The sequence below is a fragment of the Petaurus breviceps genome, unplaced genomic scaffold, assembly GCF_028583685.1.
Source record: "Petaurus breviceps papuanus isolate PSGF00001 unplaced genomic scaffold, PetGlider_PUasm1.0 90750, whole genome shotgun sequence".
NCBI classification, from domain to species: Eukaryota; Metazoa; Chordata; class Mammalia; order Diprotodontia; family Petauridae; genus Petaurus; species Petaurus breviceps.
Genome location: NW_027187335.1, coordinates 1308301 through 1325437, shown reverse-complemented (window position 1 = coordinate 1325437; position 17137 = coordinate 1308301). Strand labels below are relative to the sequence as shown.

The window sequence follows — 17137 nt, the reverse complement described above, 5'->3', positions numbered from 1 at the left end:
TCTCTTCTCTGGATTTTCTTCCTACCTGTCTGATTGTTCCTTGTCATTCTCATTTGCTGATTCATCCTGGTGTTCTGTCCCTAACTTGTGAGCGTGCCCCAAAGCTCTGTCCTGAGCCCTCTTTTCTTCTCTCTCCCTCGCTCCCTCCTTCTCTCTTTTCCTCCCTCTTCCCCTGTCCTTCTCCCTCCATCCCTCCTCTCCCCCTTTCTTCCCTTCTTTCCCTCTCTCCATAGACCTTATCAGCTCCTATGAGTTTAATTATCATCTTTATGCAGATGACTCAACATCTTTATACACAAGCATAGTATCTCTCCTGAGTTCTAGTCCCACATCAACAACTGCCTATTAAATAGATAATATTTTGAATTAGATGTGAAGAGAATAAACATTTATGTAGCACTTCCTATGTGACAGGCATTGTGCTAAGCTCTTTGCAAATATTATGGCATTTGATCCTCACAACAATTCTGTGAGATAGGTGCTGTTCCTATCCCCATTTCACAGATGAAGAAACTGAGGGAAACAGATAAAATGATTTGCCCAGGATCACACAGCTAGTTAAGTGTCTGAAACCAGATTTGCACTCAGTTCTTCCTGTCTCCAGGCCCAGCACTCTATTCACTGCTCCACCTAACATTTATTAAGCACCTACTATGTGCCAAGCTTTGTGCTACGGATACAAAAAGAGGCAAAAAGTCCCTGTCCTCAAGGAGTTTATAATCTAATGCATATCCAAAACATACCTTACTTTCTTTCCTTAAGAAGCCCACCCCTTTTCCTAATATCCTATTCTGCCTAAGGCACCACCATTCTTCCACCAGACTTCCCAGCCTCAGAGTCCACCTTGTTCTCTCTCTCTAGTTACAGATTCTATCTGGACAGTATTTCTCTCCACTCACTTAGCCACCACAAGAGTTTGAGCTTCTCCACTGGATCCCTGGAGTAGCCTCCTCCTGGCTTCCCAGTGTTTAATCTCACCTCTCTCTGATTCTTCTGCACGGCTGCCCTGTTCAGCATGATCCTGTCACTGCCCCTTGCCTTGGGATCCAAAACAGCCTCTTCTTTGGAGCATCCTAAGCCCTTCACAAGCTGAAGGCAACCTCCCTTTGTGGCTCTTTGCACATTGCTTCCCGTGACATTTCCACATTCTCTGGTCCAGCTAAACCCGCTGCTTTCCTGTTCCTGGCACGTGACACGCCTTGGCCCATCTCCTTGCCTTTGGACAAATTGTCCTCTGCGCCTGGACTCCTCTCCTTCCTCACCTCCACCACCTGGAATCACTGTCTTCCTTCAAAGCTCAACTCAAATGCTACTTGCTAATGTAGCCTTTCCCAAACCTAAACCTCACTGTTGTTGGTTTCTTCCCCCTCCTGACATTACCCTGTGTTTTAAAAATTACTTTGTATTTATTTTGTGTTTATTTATATGTGTGTGTGGTTTCCCATGACAGAAGGAATATATGCTTTTAGAAGACAGGGATCCCCTTCCAAAAGAAGAAAACAGGGATTATTTAGTTTTCATTTGCTGTCTCCATCCTCAGTACAGTGCTTGGTACATGGTAGGTGTTTAATAGATGCTTGGTGATTGATTAAGAGTAGGAAACAGTCACAGTGTACAGGGAGTCAAAAGAAGGGGAGTAAGACACAAATTGGCCTCTAGCTACGTGGGAGTGTGGCTTAAAGCCTGGAAACAGAACCCTAAGAGCAGGCAAGACTGGGCAAAACCTGAGAGTGTTTCTGGGGGAAAGACAGAATATTACAAGTGGCGCTGACCAGGACAGGTAGATGGAATGCCTGGGAAGAACTGCTTCTTACAGTAACCCTCTCCACAGCCAAGGTTTCAGTGGATTTGCAGGAAACTTTGCTAGGTGTTCTAGAAGGATTCGTGCTTATGCCTTTGGGCTGCCCCTGCTCCCCTCCCCACCCTGCCTCTGCCCCTGCCCCATCAGCTCTCAGAGCATGATCCCATTGGCTTGCCTTGAGTGAGGGATGGAGCTGTGATGAATGCCAGATGCTTAATGATCTGCTCTAGCTATTTTCCCGTTCTTTCAAGTCTCGAATTACTACTTCCTAGAGTCACATTAAAGAATTAACCGTTGGTAAAAAAAATATTGTAGCAGTTAAAAGTCTATTACCCCTTGAGTTATGGCCAGCCCTTTGCCTCCCCCTCTGCTTTTTCAAGTTTGTACCTATTGGCTACTCGAGCTCTGGCTGAGACTGAGACCTGGTATATCTCCCAGCCTTCTACATGGAGCCCAGGTCCTGCCTTGGCTTGGTGGACTAGGACAGTTCAGGTATTCATCTACCCTGCCTGCCCCCACAAAAAAATCAGTAGAGGGATTCTGTGGAAGCTTTTATCTGGGTCCTCAGGAAAATCTGTTTCCCTCCAGAGGTATGTGTGGAGAGGAAGTCTGCATCAATAATAGTTAGCATTTATATAGTATAGTACTTTACAAATGGCATTTCACTAACCCTTCTAGGTAAGTCATGTTATTGTCCCCATTTTACAGGTGAGGAAACTGAGAGAGAGCTTAAATGACTTGGAGAGTGACACACACACATAGCTAGGAGGTATCTGAGAATTAAGCCACTATAGGGAAAAAATTCAGAAATCCACTTTTGGTTGTCCTTTTGTCATGGTCTCTACCTTCACCTAGCCTGTCTCTGGCCATCGGATCTTTTGGAAGATGAGAAGGATATTTGCTTATAAGTAAAATCTATCGTTTATTCCAGTCCCTTATCTTTGTGGAGCAGTTGGGAGGATTTTCCTTCTCCGTTTGAAGTGATGGCATTGCAACATCTTCCAAATGAAGCAGAAATAGGAAAGATTCATCAGACTGGGCCTGTTCCCTTGGGAATGTCAACTGTCTCTAATTCCCATCAGTCATAGCACACCTCAGATGTCACAATGTAATTCTGTTACAGTCCAAGCAAGGCTGTTGGCCCAAATGTAAGGCGGCAGCAGCAGCATTTGCAATTTGACAGAAATCTGACTTCAGGCCTTAGAAAAACGATGAAATTTTAAAAAAGAAAAACAATGAAATTAATCTTTGAAAAAACAGCTTCTATTAAATAATTGTGAATGTATTAGAGAAAGGTGAATTGAACATTTTGTATGGGGAGATGAGATTATTTTATTAGCTTTGTTTAAAGAAAAAATTTTAAGCAGCAATGGTCCTATCACAATTTGACCAACCAGTACAGAGTAACCTGGTTCTTGATGGCAGAGAGAAAAGGTCCCTTGGAATCACTGCACTTGGCACTGCTATAGTCTTCTAGGAGAGTTTGGAGAAATCGTGGAGTTATAGGACTGGAACATACCTCCTCAGAAGGAGAGCTTGAGGGCAGAATAGCATTTATTCCATTTCCCTAAGGCTAAGACTTGGGTTTTTCTACAAGGAAGATGACTTCACCACCATTGCCCATCTGCTGTAGTGTTCTCTTCTGCCAGGAAGTGTTTACAGGTGTCTGACCTCTGCCCACCTACAGTCTGAGTCCTTTTGGTATTTCTTTAATAAGAATGGGGGCAGCTTGATGGTGCAGTGCATGGATCACCCGTCCCTGGAGTCCAAAGGATGAGGTCAAATCCCACTTCAGACACTTGCTAGCTGTGTGACCCCAGGCAAATCACTTAACCTCAGATGCCTCCAGAAAAGTAAAAATAAAGATGAACACCTTCTGATTCTCATAAAAGCCACATGGTGAGTCTTTCTCTAAGAGAAAGCACTTATATATCAGGAAGATCTAGGTTCAAGCCCTGCCTAGGACACATACTAACTTTGTGATTGTGATCAAATAATATTCCTTTTTCTTGCCCCAGGAATAACTCCAAGATTATAAATTATGGAAGTGTTGCCTGTCTTTATTGATGGTGAAAGTTTACACAATGAGTTCCATATACTGATAAAATCATAGGTCTGGTGAAAGAAAAAAGAAAATACCTCTTCTTGTATCCGAAGATCAGTATTAAGATTCTCCTTAGCTTTCTCTACTCCCAGAAAAGTTATCATACTTTTTAAAAACCCAGTTAACCTTCCTAATACCCTCCCATTTTAAAATGTGTTAGAAAAGAACTGGGTCCCTTTTCTGTTGAGCAAGGCTGAGGAGATAAAGAAAGTCTTCATTTTCTTTTTCTTTTTTAAAAAAATTTAATTTATTTATTTTTGTTACATTTTTAGGTTCTGAATGGTCTCCCTCCCTCCTTCCCCATCCCACCCTAGAGAAGGCCACCTTTTGACACAGTTATAAATATATGTAAGAACATACTATGCACACTTCTGTTTTTCAGTTTGGTGGATAGTATCTTCCTTCATTAGGTCCTTTATAGTTGATTTGAGTATTTAGGTACTCAGAATAACTGGGTTGTTGACAATTATTCTTTGAATAATATTGCTGTTATTGTATACAATGGTTTTCTGCTCACTTCACTTTTCATTATTTCGTGCAAAGTTTTCATTTTCAAGAAAGGGAAGGAGGGAAGAAGAGAGGAAAGGAAGGGAAGGAAGGAGAGAGGGAAGGAAGAAAGGCAGGCTGGCTGGCTGCACCCCCACATTGCTTCCAAGGCAGTGAACTCATTGATTTGTTTCCCAGTGGGTTGCAGGAACTTCAAATGGGGATCCTCCTGTTCCCTGAGTTAAAGTGGGTTTCAGGGGGGATCTTTCTGGGTACTCTGACATAAGTATAGTCTCATAATGGAAACATCACTTGAGTCCTTATGTGAACACCCAATGGCTACATTCCAAGGCCACAAAGGATGTTCTTCATATGTCGTGAAACACACTTCACACTCACGTGGTTCCGTGGTTAAACAGCCTGCCTTGATTCCTAAATGGACCTGGTTGGAGCAGTTTTCTGTCCTTTTGGGTAGCTGAGTAATGGCACAGGAGAGGATGAATAATGTTCCTCACTATCATGAGAACACATGAATTTTCTAGACTAGGCAAAGGATTTAGAACCAGAGCCACTTTGGGTGATGGGGACAAAAGATTAGCTCAATTGTCCAAAAAGGAGGAGAGAGTTCATTTTAATTACAGGTCTGAGAGTTTTTGTTTTTGTTTATGTTCTGTTTTTCTCCGGATATGGCAAGGTAGATCCACTTAGAAAAGTGAAGATGGAGGCAAAAACCTTGGGTTTTTTAGTTCAGTGACAAGAGATAATTACCACAGAATTGATCAGTCACTCCAAGTACTGAAGCAAATAAATCGCGCATTGGCCAATGCAGGAGGAGAATGGCAGCTAATGGAAGTGGTAGATAGGTCATCCTGGCCATAATTTGGCTTGATGAAGCATCCACATGGGCCTGGTGTTAATGTGCTATTGATATTCAGCCAGCCAATTTCCCCTGTGTGGCTCGGGCTGTGACTCGTTAGAGCAGAGCTGGGCATCATAGTGGTAAATGAAGAGGAAAATTGAAGTAATGTTGTATTATAAATTTATGATTTCATCTGCCTGACCTAGAGGGTGTTCAGTGAGGGGAGCTGGGGATGGGAGACCCTCTCTGGCGCATGCCATGTTCTTCTCATCTTTGCTCTTGGAAGGTATACTGGTGGGCATTGGAGAGTGGGTAGCAGAGGAGGATGGAAGTGATACTGGGAGGGAAACTGTAAACCATGTTTTTTCCCTGCCAGTCCCCTGCCCCCACTTCCTTCCTGTCTGCCTGTTCTTGGAGAGAAGCTTTGGGGCATGTCGGGAAGTTGGGGATGTGTTTATCCTAGTGACCAGGAGGCTGGAAGGAACTTGATGTTCCATCCCCAGCCCCCATCCCCCTCCTCCACAGGAGTCTTGAAGGTGACACATGGGCTAATGCTTTCACTGTCAGATTAATGCTAAAATATTTAAGATCCCCAGTGCCGAAGCTGGATACAGCACCGTCATTTTTCATCAGGAAAGCCCCACAGGCAGCAGTGATTTGGCTGTTTGCATATAATCCGTTTATCAATATTGTTGAAATAATGGTATGAGAAATCTAACGCTGAAAGATCTGATTTAATAGCAGAGGTGATTAATTTAAAAGAGGATTGAGCTGCTCAGCCATGAAATAAATATCAAGAAAAGAACCAGGGTGTACATGTCTATTTAAAGCTTCAGTGTCCTCTTTTCCCCTCTCCTTTTTTCTTCTTTTCCTTTCCTTCTCTCCCCACCCCACCCCTCATCCACCCTGGTACTATCCTCCACCCTCTCATCATCAAAACCCAACCATCTTTGTTCCACTTCCAAAAGGAAAGTTGAGGCCAAGCTGTTGGATCATTTGATCTTGTCTGCCTAAAGGAACCTTGAAGGAATCCACCAATTCATGACTCAGTGCTATGCTAGAAAGTAAATAGCGAAGACCCTGGCAATGAAACCCTCCAAGGTGGAAGTATTTCAATTGGCCAATGAGTTGTGATAAACAGCAAATTAAGGAGTGTTTCTCCCTGTATAGACAAAGCAGCACGCATGGTCTCAGGCCTCAAGTCACAGGTTTGAGTGGGGCCTCCAGAAGTCTACAGATCATTTGGGGCCTCTAAAAGGGACCAGGGACACCATCTGCTTATTAAAGATATTAAAAATTCATGATTATCAAAGATAAAATGGTTTGCCATTTCCTTCTCCAGCTTATTTTACAGAAGAGGAAACGGAGGCAAACAGGGTTAAGTGACTTACCCAAAGTCATACAGTTCATAACTGTCTGAGGTCAGAGTTGAACTCAGAAAGATGAGTCTTTATGATTCCAGCCCTGGCACTCTTATCTGTTCTATCTAGGCATGCCACCTACCTGCCCCTTTTTTGAAAAATGCACACTAACTTATTAAAGCTAACCCTAAATTTGTGTTTATTAAAGCCTAACGCTGCACTGTGATTTTTGGAACAGTTAGTATATAGATAAAATAAATATTTACAAAGCAGGTAAAAGGTGATTGGGGGAGACTGGTATGGTACTTGTAGCTGAGGATTCTGGGAAGAGTCCCTTCCAGCTAGCTCTAATTCTGGAATCCTGTGATGAGGTAAGAAGGAGAAAAGAGTGATTCCTGCTATGATTTGCTAAGAGATAGAGAAGAGAGCCAGCCTGGAATGCAGCAGGACCCAGGTTTGCTGGCAGTGGTTTATCTGTTTCCTACCTGAGTCTTTTCAGCAAACAGCACCTCAGTCCCCTTAACCAATAACCTGCCTATAAGGAGAAAACAGGCATCCTAAGAAGAAAGGTTTCATGCCCCTTAAGCAAAATGTCTTAGGAAAACAGCAGCTTACTCTCTGAAGATGGCAAAATAGAGAGCATTCTCCATTCTGGAAAATAATAGCCAATACTTCGATACAGCACTTTCAGGTTTACAAATCACTTTACATATTTTGTTTTCTCTTTTGATTATCACATCAACTCTTCGAGGTAGGTGCAATTACTGTCCCAATTTTACAAATGAGGAAACTCAGGCTAGGAAAGTGAAGTGATTTGTCTAGAATCACTCAGCTAATAGGTGTCTGAGACAGGATTTGAACTCAGGTTTTTCTGACTCCATGTCTAGCGCCCTGTATGTACAATGCCACCTAACTTCACCGATGGGTTATATATCTAGAGTTTGTTCTTGGGAAAACATCCCCAGGACAGTAGAGCTTATGGTGTGGACACAGACTTCTCATGCTCCACTCTGGGTGGGGGTCTAATGGATTATGTGCTTCCCAAAGGCAACCTCAAGGTTGAACTTTCTCCCCCAACGAACCATCCCCCGCTTAAGTAACCTGCTGGCTTTTGCCTGGTACGGGGTGCTTTGCCTTCATAGCTGTCGCCCTCTCCCTCGGGAGTAAGCATTACTAATACCTTGGCCTCCCACTGTCAATAACTCTAAAGTAAAGTACATCCATTGTAAGCTCCCCAAATGTCAGAGCCAAGCAGGGGCTCTGGGGTTTCCAGTTAGCACCTGGCATTTACTCTGCCGATTCAAAAAGAGTGCATGGTCTTTGGGGCCTTAGCTGACCGCATTCAGGTTAATTGTGTGTAAACTGACAGCCCCGCTCTCCATAGCCACCAGAGAAAGATACCCATACCTCAGGTCCAGGGCCTTATTGGAGATGAGATCTGGAGCTTGTTCCAAAAAAGAAAGCAAAAAGCCAGACTCATTACCCTGCCATCCCCATCCACCTGCTTCCTGTATCTAATTTGAAAAGAATAAAGAGCCAAGCTTCATTAACATGACTTTCTCCTGTTTATATATGTGTTCAAGGCTACCCAAACTTCGTGGCGACATATGGCCGAGGCTATCCTGGATTTGCTCCAAGCTACAGCTATCAGTTTCCAGGTGAGTACCTTTGTGTCACCCATGACATTGAAAACCTGATAGGTTTGGAGGGAGATAGGAAAATCCAGAATAGGATCTGACTCATGCAAAAAAAGAAAATCCACATAAAAAAAAAGATAAACTCATCCTCAGTATCAGGACTCAGATAAGAAATTGGGATTAATTTTTCTGATGAGCTAATTTGGTTAACTAATGTATGTTAATTGGGGCTGGTTATTTGAAAATGGAAGTTTTTAAGAAAAAAGGGAAAGATTAAACAGCAGAAATCCTGGAAGACGGAGGTCTCCTTCTGATCACTCTTCTTTTTTCTGAAATGTGTTGTAAGTTATGTCTCATTAGGGATTTAACTCTGGGGGCTCTGGGATTTATTCCACCCACCATGGCTGCTCTCCTCCTCCCCACCATGTGTCTGAAGTTGAATGTGTTGGCGTCTTCCTCCCCATCCTCCTCCCCCTTCCCAGACTGCTTCATTCCTAACAGCTCTGAATTGGATGTTCTTTTCCTGTGTGTTGGTGGGTTTCTTTTTTTATGATTGTTGGTGTTTGCTTTCCATTGTAGGGTGTTTTCCTACCTCTCTCCCTCTGTGTGGGTGTCAGACTTGCTGCATCGTGATTTCCATTCAGTCACAGTCTACGAGGACTGCTCTCTCCAGCCCCAGACTCTTGCCGTCATTTGGCAGGCTAGCCTGGGATTGGAAACTCCCCCAGGGCGCTGGGAAGGCAGCCTGGAATTGGGAGGCAGTGTGGTGGGGTTGGAGAGAGAGTCTCTCTCCACAAGGGGAAATTCTTGGCTTGGAATCGAGCTATTTCCTGAAGAGTCATAAGGAAGGTCTTCAAAGCAGAGCCTTGGACCTCTCTGTGTTTCTATTCGTCGGCCAGAGGCAGGAAGTTACTGTGAAAAGCTGGGCCCTGGGATAGATTTTACACCTGACTGATTAGGAGGCAGCCAGTCTTATCGGGAGCTTTATCTGCCTTCAGTCACCTAGAACCAGGTGGATGCAGGCACTGGCTCCTGGGCTCAATTATAAAGCCTGAAGAAAATGAAGATGTGGCAGGCTGTTAGCCCTAGAGATAAGGGTAGGAGAACCAGTATGATAGAGTGGGAATAAGACTGGCTCTGGAGTTACAGGTTCTGGATTGAAATCCCACCTTTATCACTTGTGTGACTTTGGACAAGGCACCCGCCTTTCCTGGGCTTCAGTTCCCCCATTTTTACAATGGCTCAGTATCAGAGATCCTACATCTCTGATACTATGGACCAAAGATGTGTCTTTATCTCAATGTTTGACTAAGCTTGGGAGGCAGGACATTCATATGAATGGAAAGGAGGTTAGGGTGGATTTAAAAGGTGGTCTGCCTTACTACCACAGGCAGGCTAGACTTTTTCCCGTAAGATTTTTGGGGTGGAACAAGGTCAGAGGAGTCCAGAGTGGAGGCTTCCACTTCCAGCTTCACTCTTCTCTGGCTTCCCCTGGTTCCAAGACATTTTTCTACCTGGGGATCATTGGTTACTCTAGATTACTCTGAGGACTCCTTGCCCCAAGTTTCTCTGCGACAGATGAGCATTGGAGAGTGGAGGAGCCTAGCATACCTGCTTCAAGGTGGCTGCCCCTTGGCTCAAAGGAAGGATGGGTAGGAAAAATACCATAACCCTGGGGTGAAGAGTAAGTGTAGCTAGGCTTAAAAAGGTGAGGGGAAGCACAGAAGAGCCATCATCATCATGATTATCATCATCATCATCATCATCATCACCACCACCCCCCCCCACACACATATACACACACACCAAACTTCATATTTACCTGTTAACACTACAATTTTCATTCTTCCTTCTCAGCCTATGAGGTGATAGAGCAAGGGGAGACATCATGTCTCCTCCTTGCCTCCCTCCCCACTGTGCCCCCATAAGGCTTTTTTGGGGGGTCTGGAATGAGCATGTGGTTCCAAGGTCCAGCTGTCCTAATCCTGATGTTTTGTGGATTTGGGCATCCTGCCCACTGCCCTTTTGATAACTGCATCACTCATTCCTTCCCCTCGTGGGGCACTGTTCCCAAAGGAATGTTTTATTTTAATTGAACCATTTTGGGGATGTGGGGAGATAAGGTCTTCTCTGTTTCCCTTCTCTACCTCTCCAACCACCCCACCAGCCTCCATTAAACCCTCCAAAATCAACATATCACCATCCCCACCAGGTATCATATTAGAGAACCTCTAACAGACCAGTGTGAATCCTAAATAACCATGCCAGGGTCTCTCCAAGAAAGATACTCGTCCCTTGGAGGAAAGAGCCAATGAGAAGGAGGATAGGAAGAAAAGGCAGCACCATATGCGCTGCACTCACCATAATGAAAGAGGCACCCTGTGGCCTCGAGGGGCAGATGTTGGGGTCATCGTGTACCAAGCCTGGGATGCTTGCAACCATCAGTATTGTTCCCTCTCCTAATGCAATCCAGAGTCTCTAGATGGCATTGATGGGTTAGGTATTTGGCCTAGGCAAGCTGCTATCTATGAGCCTCTGGTCAAATTCATGTCACTTGCTTGTTGGCATTAAACAGTTTTTACCACGTCTCTCCTCCCATCTCTGGCCTTCTCACCCTACAAAATCAGTAAACAAAGAACAGTTATATCTCTGAAAATCCATCTATCTTCACCTAAGCACAGAAGACCCATGGCTACTGGCTGGGGCTGGGTCAGATTGGACCCAACAAGGTTACCCAAGAGGGACCGTTCAGCAACCACAGGACAGGGAAAGACTAACCCATGGGAGAAGATGATTCCCATTCCCTGACTATCTGTACCTTGAGTAAGAGGTAGCCATTTCACACCTGCACCCTTAGTCCCACTCTCTCCCCTTGCTTAACTCCTCCTGGCCTTCAATTCTTTGGGACCCAGATGTTACTGAGTCAGCCCCTAAATGGGGAACACAGGTGCAGCCAGTTTAATTCAGACAATGTTCCTCAGAAAGCCAGATTGGTTTTTGTTTTTAGCGTTTGAGAACACTGCATCAGTGGAAGCATGGACTTATTTTGATTTGGGCCAATAAATTTTTAAAATTTGAAAGGCGTTTGAAAACCCTGTTCTCTGGGGGGGGGGGGGGAGTTCTGTCTCAGTCCTTCCTAGGACTTAATTCTCAACTATGGGAGGGGATATGACCACAGAACTATGAGACTTTATAACATCTGTCTCATGCCTTGGAGTCAATAAGGATTCTACCAAGTGTTTTTGGAATTGGAGGTGTGGGGAAATGATATGGAGCCAAAACAGAGAGGACATGGGGGTAATGCAGCCCAAGTCTCCCCAATCACTCTCACTCATTGGGCAGCCGATTCTCTCCTCCCGTTTCCAGTCCCACATCTTGGCTCTTGGCCTCTATAACTCATCCAGGACAATTCTCAGAATTCTGGCAGGGTGTCTCCGTCATGCTGCCTCCAATTATCCTCTCCTTGTGGTCATCCATTCCCTTTCAGTGTCGACCCTGTGTCCCCCAGCACATCTCACCTCCCAGAGTTCTCGTTGGTCCCCGCTACAATAGATTTGCTTTGTAGATCCCTCTTGGAGCATATTTGTGATGTTATAATCCTAGAAATGAGCAAGGAGCAAGTTAGAACAAGCCCACTGTAGGCCAGCATCACAGGCAGTTTGCTAAAACCCACTTTCCCTCATAGAATATGTACTTTGGATGCAAAATCCCCCTTTGATAGGAGAATGTGACCTGGTCTGTTTAAAAAACCAGAATGTCTTCTTGTCTACGACTAGTCAACCTAGAATCGTTCATTTCCACTGGAAACTGAAAGCTGGGGACCTGGATTTTATTTTTACCTCAATGCTTTAATTCTGTTGTGTCATCTTAGGAATGTTACTAACCTTTCTGGACTACCATTCATCCTGTCAAATTCAGAGATTAGTAATACTTATCCCACTTCACCTCCGTGAACCTATCCAGAGCTCTTTGACAAATTGGTGCCCCATATCATTTGTGCAATCTGTGGCAATAGGTCGAAGCCCTTTCCTAGGAATGAAGAATGTAATTTAATCACTTGGATACCTGTTCTGTCATTCCTTGAAGTAAGATTTGCACCCCCACCCCCAGACCTTTATAGCTCAGTGTTTGTCTGGTTTTATTATTATTATCATTAATCTTTCCTTATTCTTTTGTTTTCTTTCTCCCCCCCCTCCACCCTAGCACTTATCTTTTCCATTTAAAATATTAATTTCTGTTCTTATTTCGCTTTGCAGACTATTTGCTGATATCACAAGACATAATTTTTATCAACTAGTTCTTAAAGAGGCATAACAAATTGGGGTTTACTACTATTGTTAATGGGAGAGAGAGAGAGAGACAGAGAAGGCCTGGGTGACCATTGTTGTAATCAACGAAACCCTCTCTGTCCTATCTGGCTATGCTTTGAATAAACTTTTTTTTATTTCCTGTTTCAAAAAATGACTCCATGACTTCATTAGGTCACTCTCCATGTTCTGTTCTTTGTTGTGTTTTGTTTTTCCAATGTTGTTAGCCTCTTCTCATCATGTTTGCTTCTTGTATGCTTGGTGAGTGTCTGCTTGCATGGTAACCTATGACAGACCCCAGAGGAAGCTTGTCACAACTTCTCCAAGCCCACCGGAGTTGCACTGATTTCTCCAGTAGCCCATCTGGGGCTTCTCATGGCTACATAGCACATTAACAGTGGGTATTGGGGGGAGCTGATTTCTTCGTTTTCAGACTGTTGGGCAATACAAAGAGGGAATATAATTATCCTCTCCAAGATGCACAATTCTATTCCACAAAAATTAATCTAGGGAACTTCCAAGTGTGTAATTATCTGATCAATCTCTCTTTGGATCCAGTCCTTTGATGGCTAATGCTGTAATCACATCTCTTCCCCAAATGGGAAACCTGGATAAACCAACAGCACCTGGATGCCCTCAGAATGAGGGTCACATAGAGAATGAGCAGAGCTGAATTGTCACCCTCATCTAATTTGGGGCTGTGATTTCCTTTCTGGTACCACCGGGTCCAAGACAATCGTCCTCTTGGTTTCCCTGGGCATGATGGGGTTAGGTGCCCCATCATCAGCCTAACCAGGTCCAAAGTGGCTCATCCCTTGCCCCAACACTCCCTTTAATAGAACAAGGCTAGGAAATAAGAGACTCAGGTTATAACTATGTAAATGAGGAATGATACCATCCAAAGGGTATTTATTGGTTCTGAAGTCAAGAATTGACTCCAAATACTGCCTCTGACACTTACTATGTTCTTAATCTTGGACAAATCACTTAAACTCCATGGGCCTCAGTTTTCTTATCTGTAAAATGAGTGGATGGGATTGGATGCCCTCTGAGATCCCTTCCAACTCTCTCTATATGATAATAATCAGTCACTATAAACTTTGACCTGCCAGTCTCATATGGCTTGGTATCACTTCCTTCAAGACCTCAGTTTCCTCTGCAAATGAGGGAATTGAGACTAGATAGTCCATAAAGTTCTCTCCAAAGAGTTAATAGAATTAACTAACCCAACCTAAAGGTAGGTAGAAGGGTTCTGATAAATCAGCTGGTCTAACCCTCTCATTGTATATAAAGAAACGGAGGATCAAAGATATTTGCTTAAAGTCACATAGTAGCAGTGTAGAGATTCAAACCTAGGTCCATGGCTTAGTACCATGCTGTTTTGTTTTGTTTTTAAAGCAGTCGGGGTTAAGTAACTTGCTCAAGGTTACACAGCCAGTTATTTCTGGGTGTGGTGCTGAGTATCTGAGCCCGGGATTCAATCCAGGTCATCCCGACACTGGAGCCAGTGCTCTTACTCGCTGTGCTACCTGGCCACCCCTAGTACCATGCTGTTTTGCTGTTATTGCTGAGTTGTGTCCAACTCTTTGTGACCACATTTGTAGCTTCCTTGGCAGAGATGCTAGAGTAGTTCGCCATTTACTTCTGCAGCTCATTTTACAGATGAGGAAACTGAGGCAAGTAAGGTTAAATGACTTCTCCAGGGTCACGCAGTTAGTGTCTGAGGACAGATTTGAACTCAGGAAGTTGAGTCTTCCATATTTCCAGCCCTGTGCTCTCTCCACCTAGCTGTCCTCAGAGCCATGCTTACTGCTACTCAATCAGTATAATCTGGTAGATGCTACTCCCTTCCCAACCCCTGATATCTATCCCTTTTTTATCAGCCACTTAGTTCCCTTGGGCCCTCCTTTTCAAAGTACTTAAGTTTGTGAGAAGTGAGCTACAAGCTTGCATTGGGATTGTGCTGTTTGGTATTTGTTAATCAATGTGTTTGGGTATGGGTGTCCCAGATGCTCCACACAGGCAGCCCTGCTAATCATTTCATTAAAGATGCTTGATGCCCTAACTGGTTGGCTTCCTTTTATTTTCCTTCAGGCAGTGGGTTTCCTTATTATTACTTTTATTATTCTTTTTTTTAATCTGTATGGATGCTTCCAACCTCCTTCCTCCATTTTGTTTCGCTATGAATTGCTTTGTGTTGGTGAACTTATCCTAGGACTCCTGACTTTGCAAACATTTTTAGCCATTGTGAATTTTTTCGTTTTTGTAAATAGGTCATCTGTGCTACTCCCTAATGACATTTTTTTTCCTGTAAGCAACTGAGGTAGAAAAATAAATTGTTTACCACAGACATGCTGTGTGCTGCTCTCTCTTAGCTTTGCAGTTTCCTAGTCTTGCTATGGGGAAGGTGAAAGCACCAAATAACCAGTACCAATGACAGCTGGATTTTAAAAATTGTAAAAATGTTCCAGTTCCCCCTGTGTGCACACTTCTGCCTTGCATGTCCTCTTGGCTTGGGGGGGCACAGGATTTCTAGGAATGCATCCTGTCCTTGTGTGCCTAGACTGCAGAGCATCTGCATCTGATGGCTCGACTGCGATCCTGCTTAGTCGTTCCTCTCCTCTTCAGGCACTCTCTCCCTCAGGCACCAGCCACCATCAGAGTACCCAGAGCCATCTGGTCCTCTCCAAGGTTATGTGCCAGGGTCCCCATAGTTGGTTCCTAAAGGGTTGGGTTAGTGCTGGGAATGATCTGATTCTCTATATTGGACCCCAGAGTTGTAGTGACTTTCCAAAACTATGGAGAGAAATGGGGCTGGATGAAGAAGCAGAACATTCTGAGGTCACCCATCATGGTGGGGGAAAGCCAACAATGGGCAGTCCTTTCTTAGAGCACTAGATTTGGAGGCAGAGGCCTAGGTGCCAGTTCTGCCTCTTTTCTCTTACCAGCTGAACAACCTTGAGCCATTTATTTAGCTCAACACAACCTTGTTTTCCTCTGTAAAATAACTGGGTTGAATTAGATGGTGCCTAAGGGCCCTTCTAAGCTAAATTCTGCCTTTGATCTTAAAACACTGCTCTTTCTTATTCCTTTCTTTGCCTCCTGACTTCACCTTCTACCAACATGCCCTTTTCCTTTCCCCTCCCCCCATGCTTCCCAAACCTTCCCCCCCCCTTTTGTTCTTTCTCTTCTTCACCCTAAGCTTCAGACCCTTTATTCATCCCCTTTCTCTCCCAAAAACTCAGGGGAAAGGAAGGAGTGGGAGCGGATCCTCATCCCCAGGTCCTAGGACTCTGGTCAGAGAATGAGTCTGAGTCATTCTAAGGAGTGTAGCCCAGAACCTCTTGACCTCATTATCCTCTCAACAGACATTACCATTTTGGGGGCAAGCAGTGGGGCCAAACACAGAGCCTAAAGCTATTTTTTTCCAGGATGGTTTGACTTGAAATGTGATCCTGGGTTTTCCAGTTGACGTTCCTACACAAATCTACCCTCTAGCCTAATGAACATTTCTTGATGCTGGGTGCACTCACCATCTTCATATCTGTCCATTTGTCCATGTTTCCAAGTACAAATGAGACCCTGAGGAATGACTCAATAAACCCTATTCCCACTAGTGGGAAAGTAGCTCAACCCTGTGCCTCATCAGTGATGGGTGAAAAGCCTTATCTGGGGTTTCAGATGAACTCTACTGGATCTGTTTCATCATGGGGTATATCTCTTGGATATGAGGGGTCTACAGAGCTCCTTACAGAGTGATAGAATAGAAAGAACCCCAGATTTAGAGTCCAGAGAACCTGGGTTCAAATCCTAACTCTGCTACTCACTACCTATGTGATGCTGAAAATGTCAGTCCTAAGAGAGGCAGCATGGTGAAACACCTGGCCTTGAGTCCTGCCTCTTTCATTTAGTATCTGCATAACCTTGGGAAAGTCACTTCACTGACCTTGGGAAAGTAGTTTAACTAAGAGGCCATCTCTTGTTCTCAGTTCTCTCAAATGAATGGATCAGACTAGATGAATTATTAAAGTGCCTTCTAGCTATAAATCTTCTGGTCCCTATCTTTTGTTCTATGGGATAATAATAATTGATAATAATAATATTTCTAAGCCTTAATCCTTCCTCTTGCTTAAACTTAACCCCCATTCCTTTAGCTCTGATTCTCAGTGGGAATGCCAAACAGCTTCAGGTGATGAACTTGTAATTAGGATCCACTTGGATCCTGACTGACTTACTAGCTGCTGTGATCCTGGGCAAATAATGTAACTGCTCAGCCTCACTTTCTTAATTTGCCAAATGGGAATTATGATAGCCCCTCCCTCAAAGGGCAGTTGTGGAGCTCAAATGATATATTGTGTATAAAGCTATTTATAAGCTATAAAATACACATGTTGTTGTTTAGTTATTTTCAGTTGTGTCTGGCTCTTTGTGACTCCCATTTGGCAAAGATACTGGGGTGGCTTGCCATTTCCTTTTCATTTCACAAATGAAGAAACTGAGGCAGACAGAGTAAAGTGATTTGTCCAGGGTCTCACAACTAACACACACACACATACACCCCTAGCAATTACTGCAAAATTAG

At 43.9% G+C, this 17137-nt stretch overlaps 1 protein-coding gene across 8 annotated transcripts in view; it reads left to right on the top strand.

Moving 5' to 3' along the window:
- The window catches only part of MSI2 (musashi RNA binding protein 2), a 542542-nt gene that overhangs the window by 465500 nt on the left and 59905 nt on the right, over positions 1-17137 (top strand). For 7 of the 8 annotated variants that reach the window (XM_069067442.1, XM_069067445.1, XM_069067443.1 and 4 more), the window contains exon 10: positions 8195-8269. In XM_069067442.1, coding sequence (XP_068923543.1) covers positions 8195-8269 — 75 coding nt within the window. Of the gene's footprint in view, positions 1-8194; positions 8270-12504; positions 12710-17137 lie in introns of those variants that run through there. The other variant, XM_069067448.1, reaches the window with a different exon arrangement.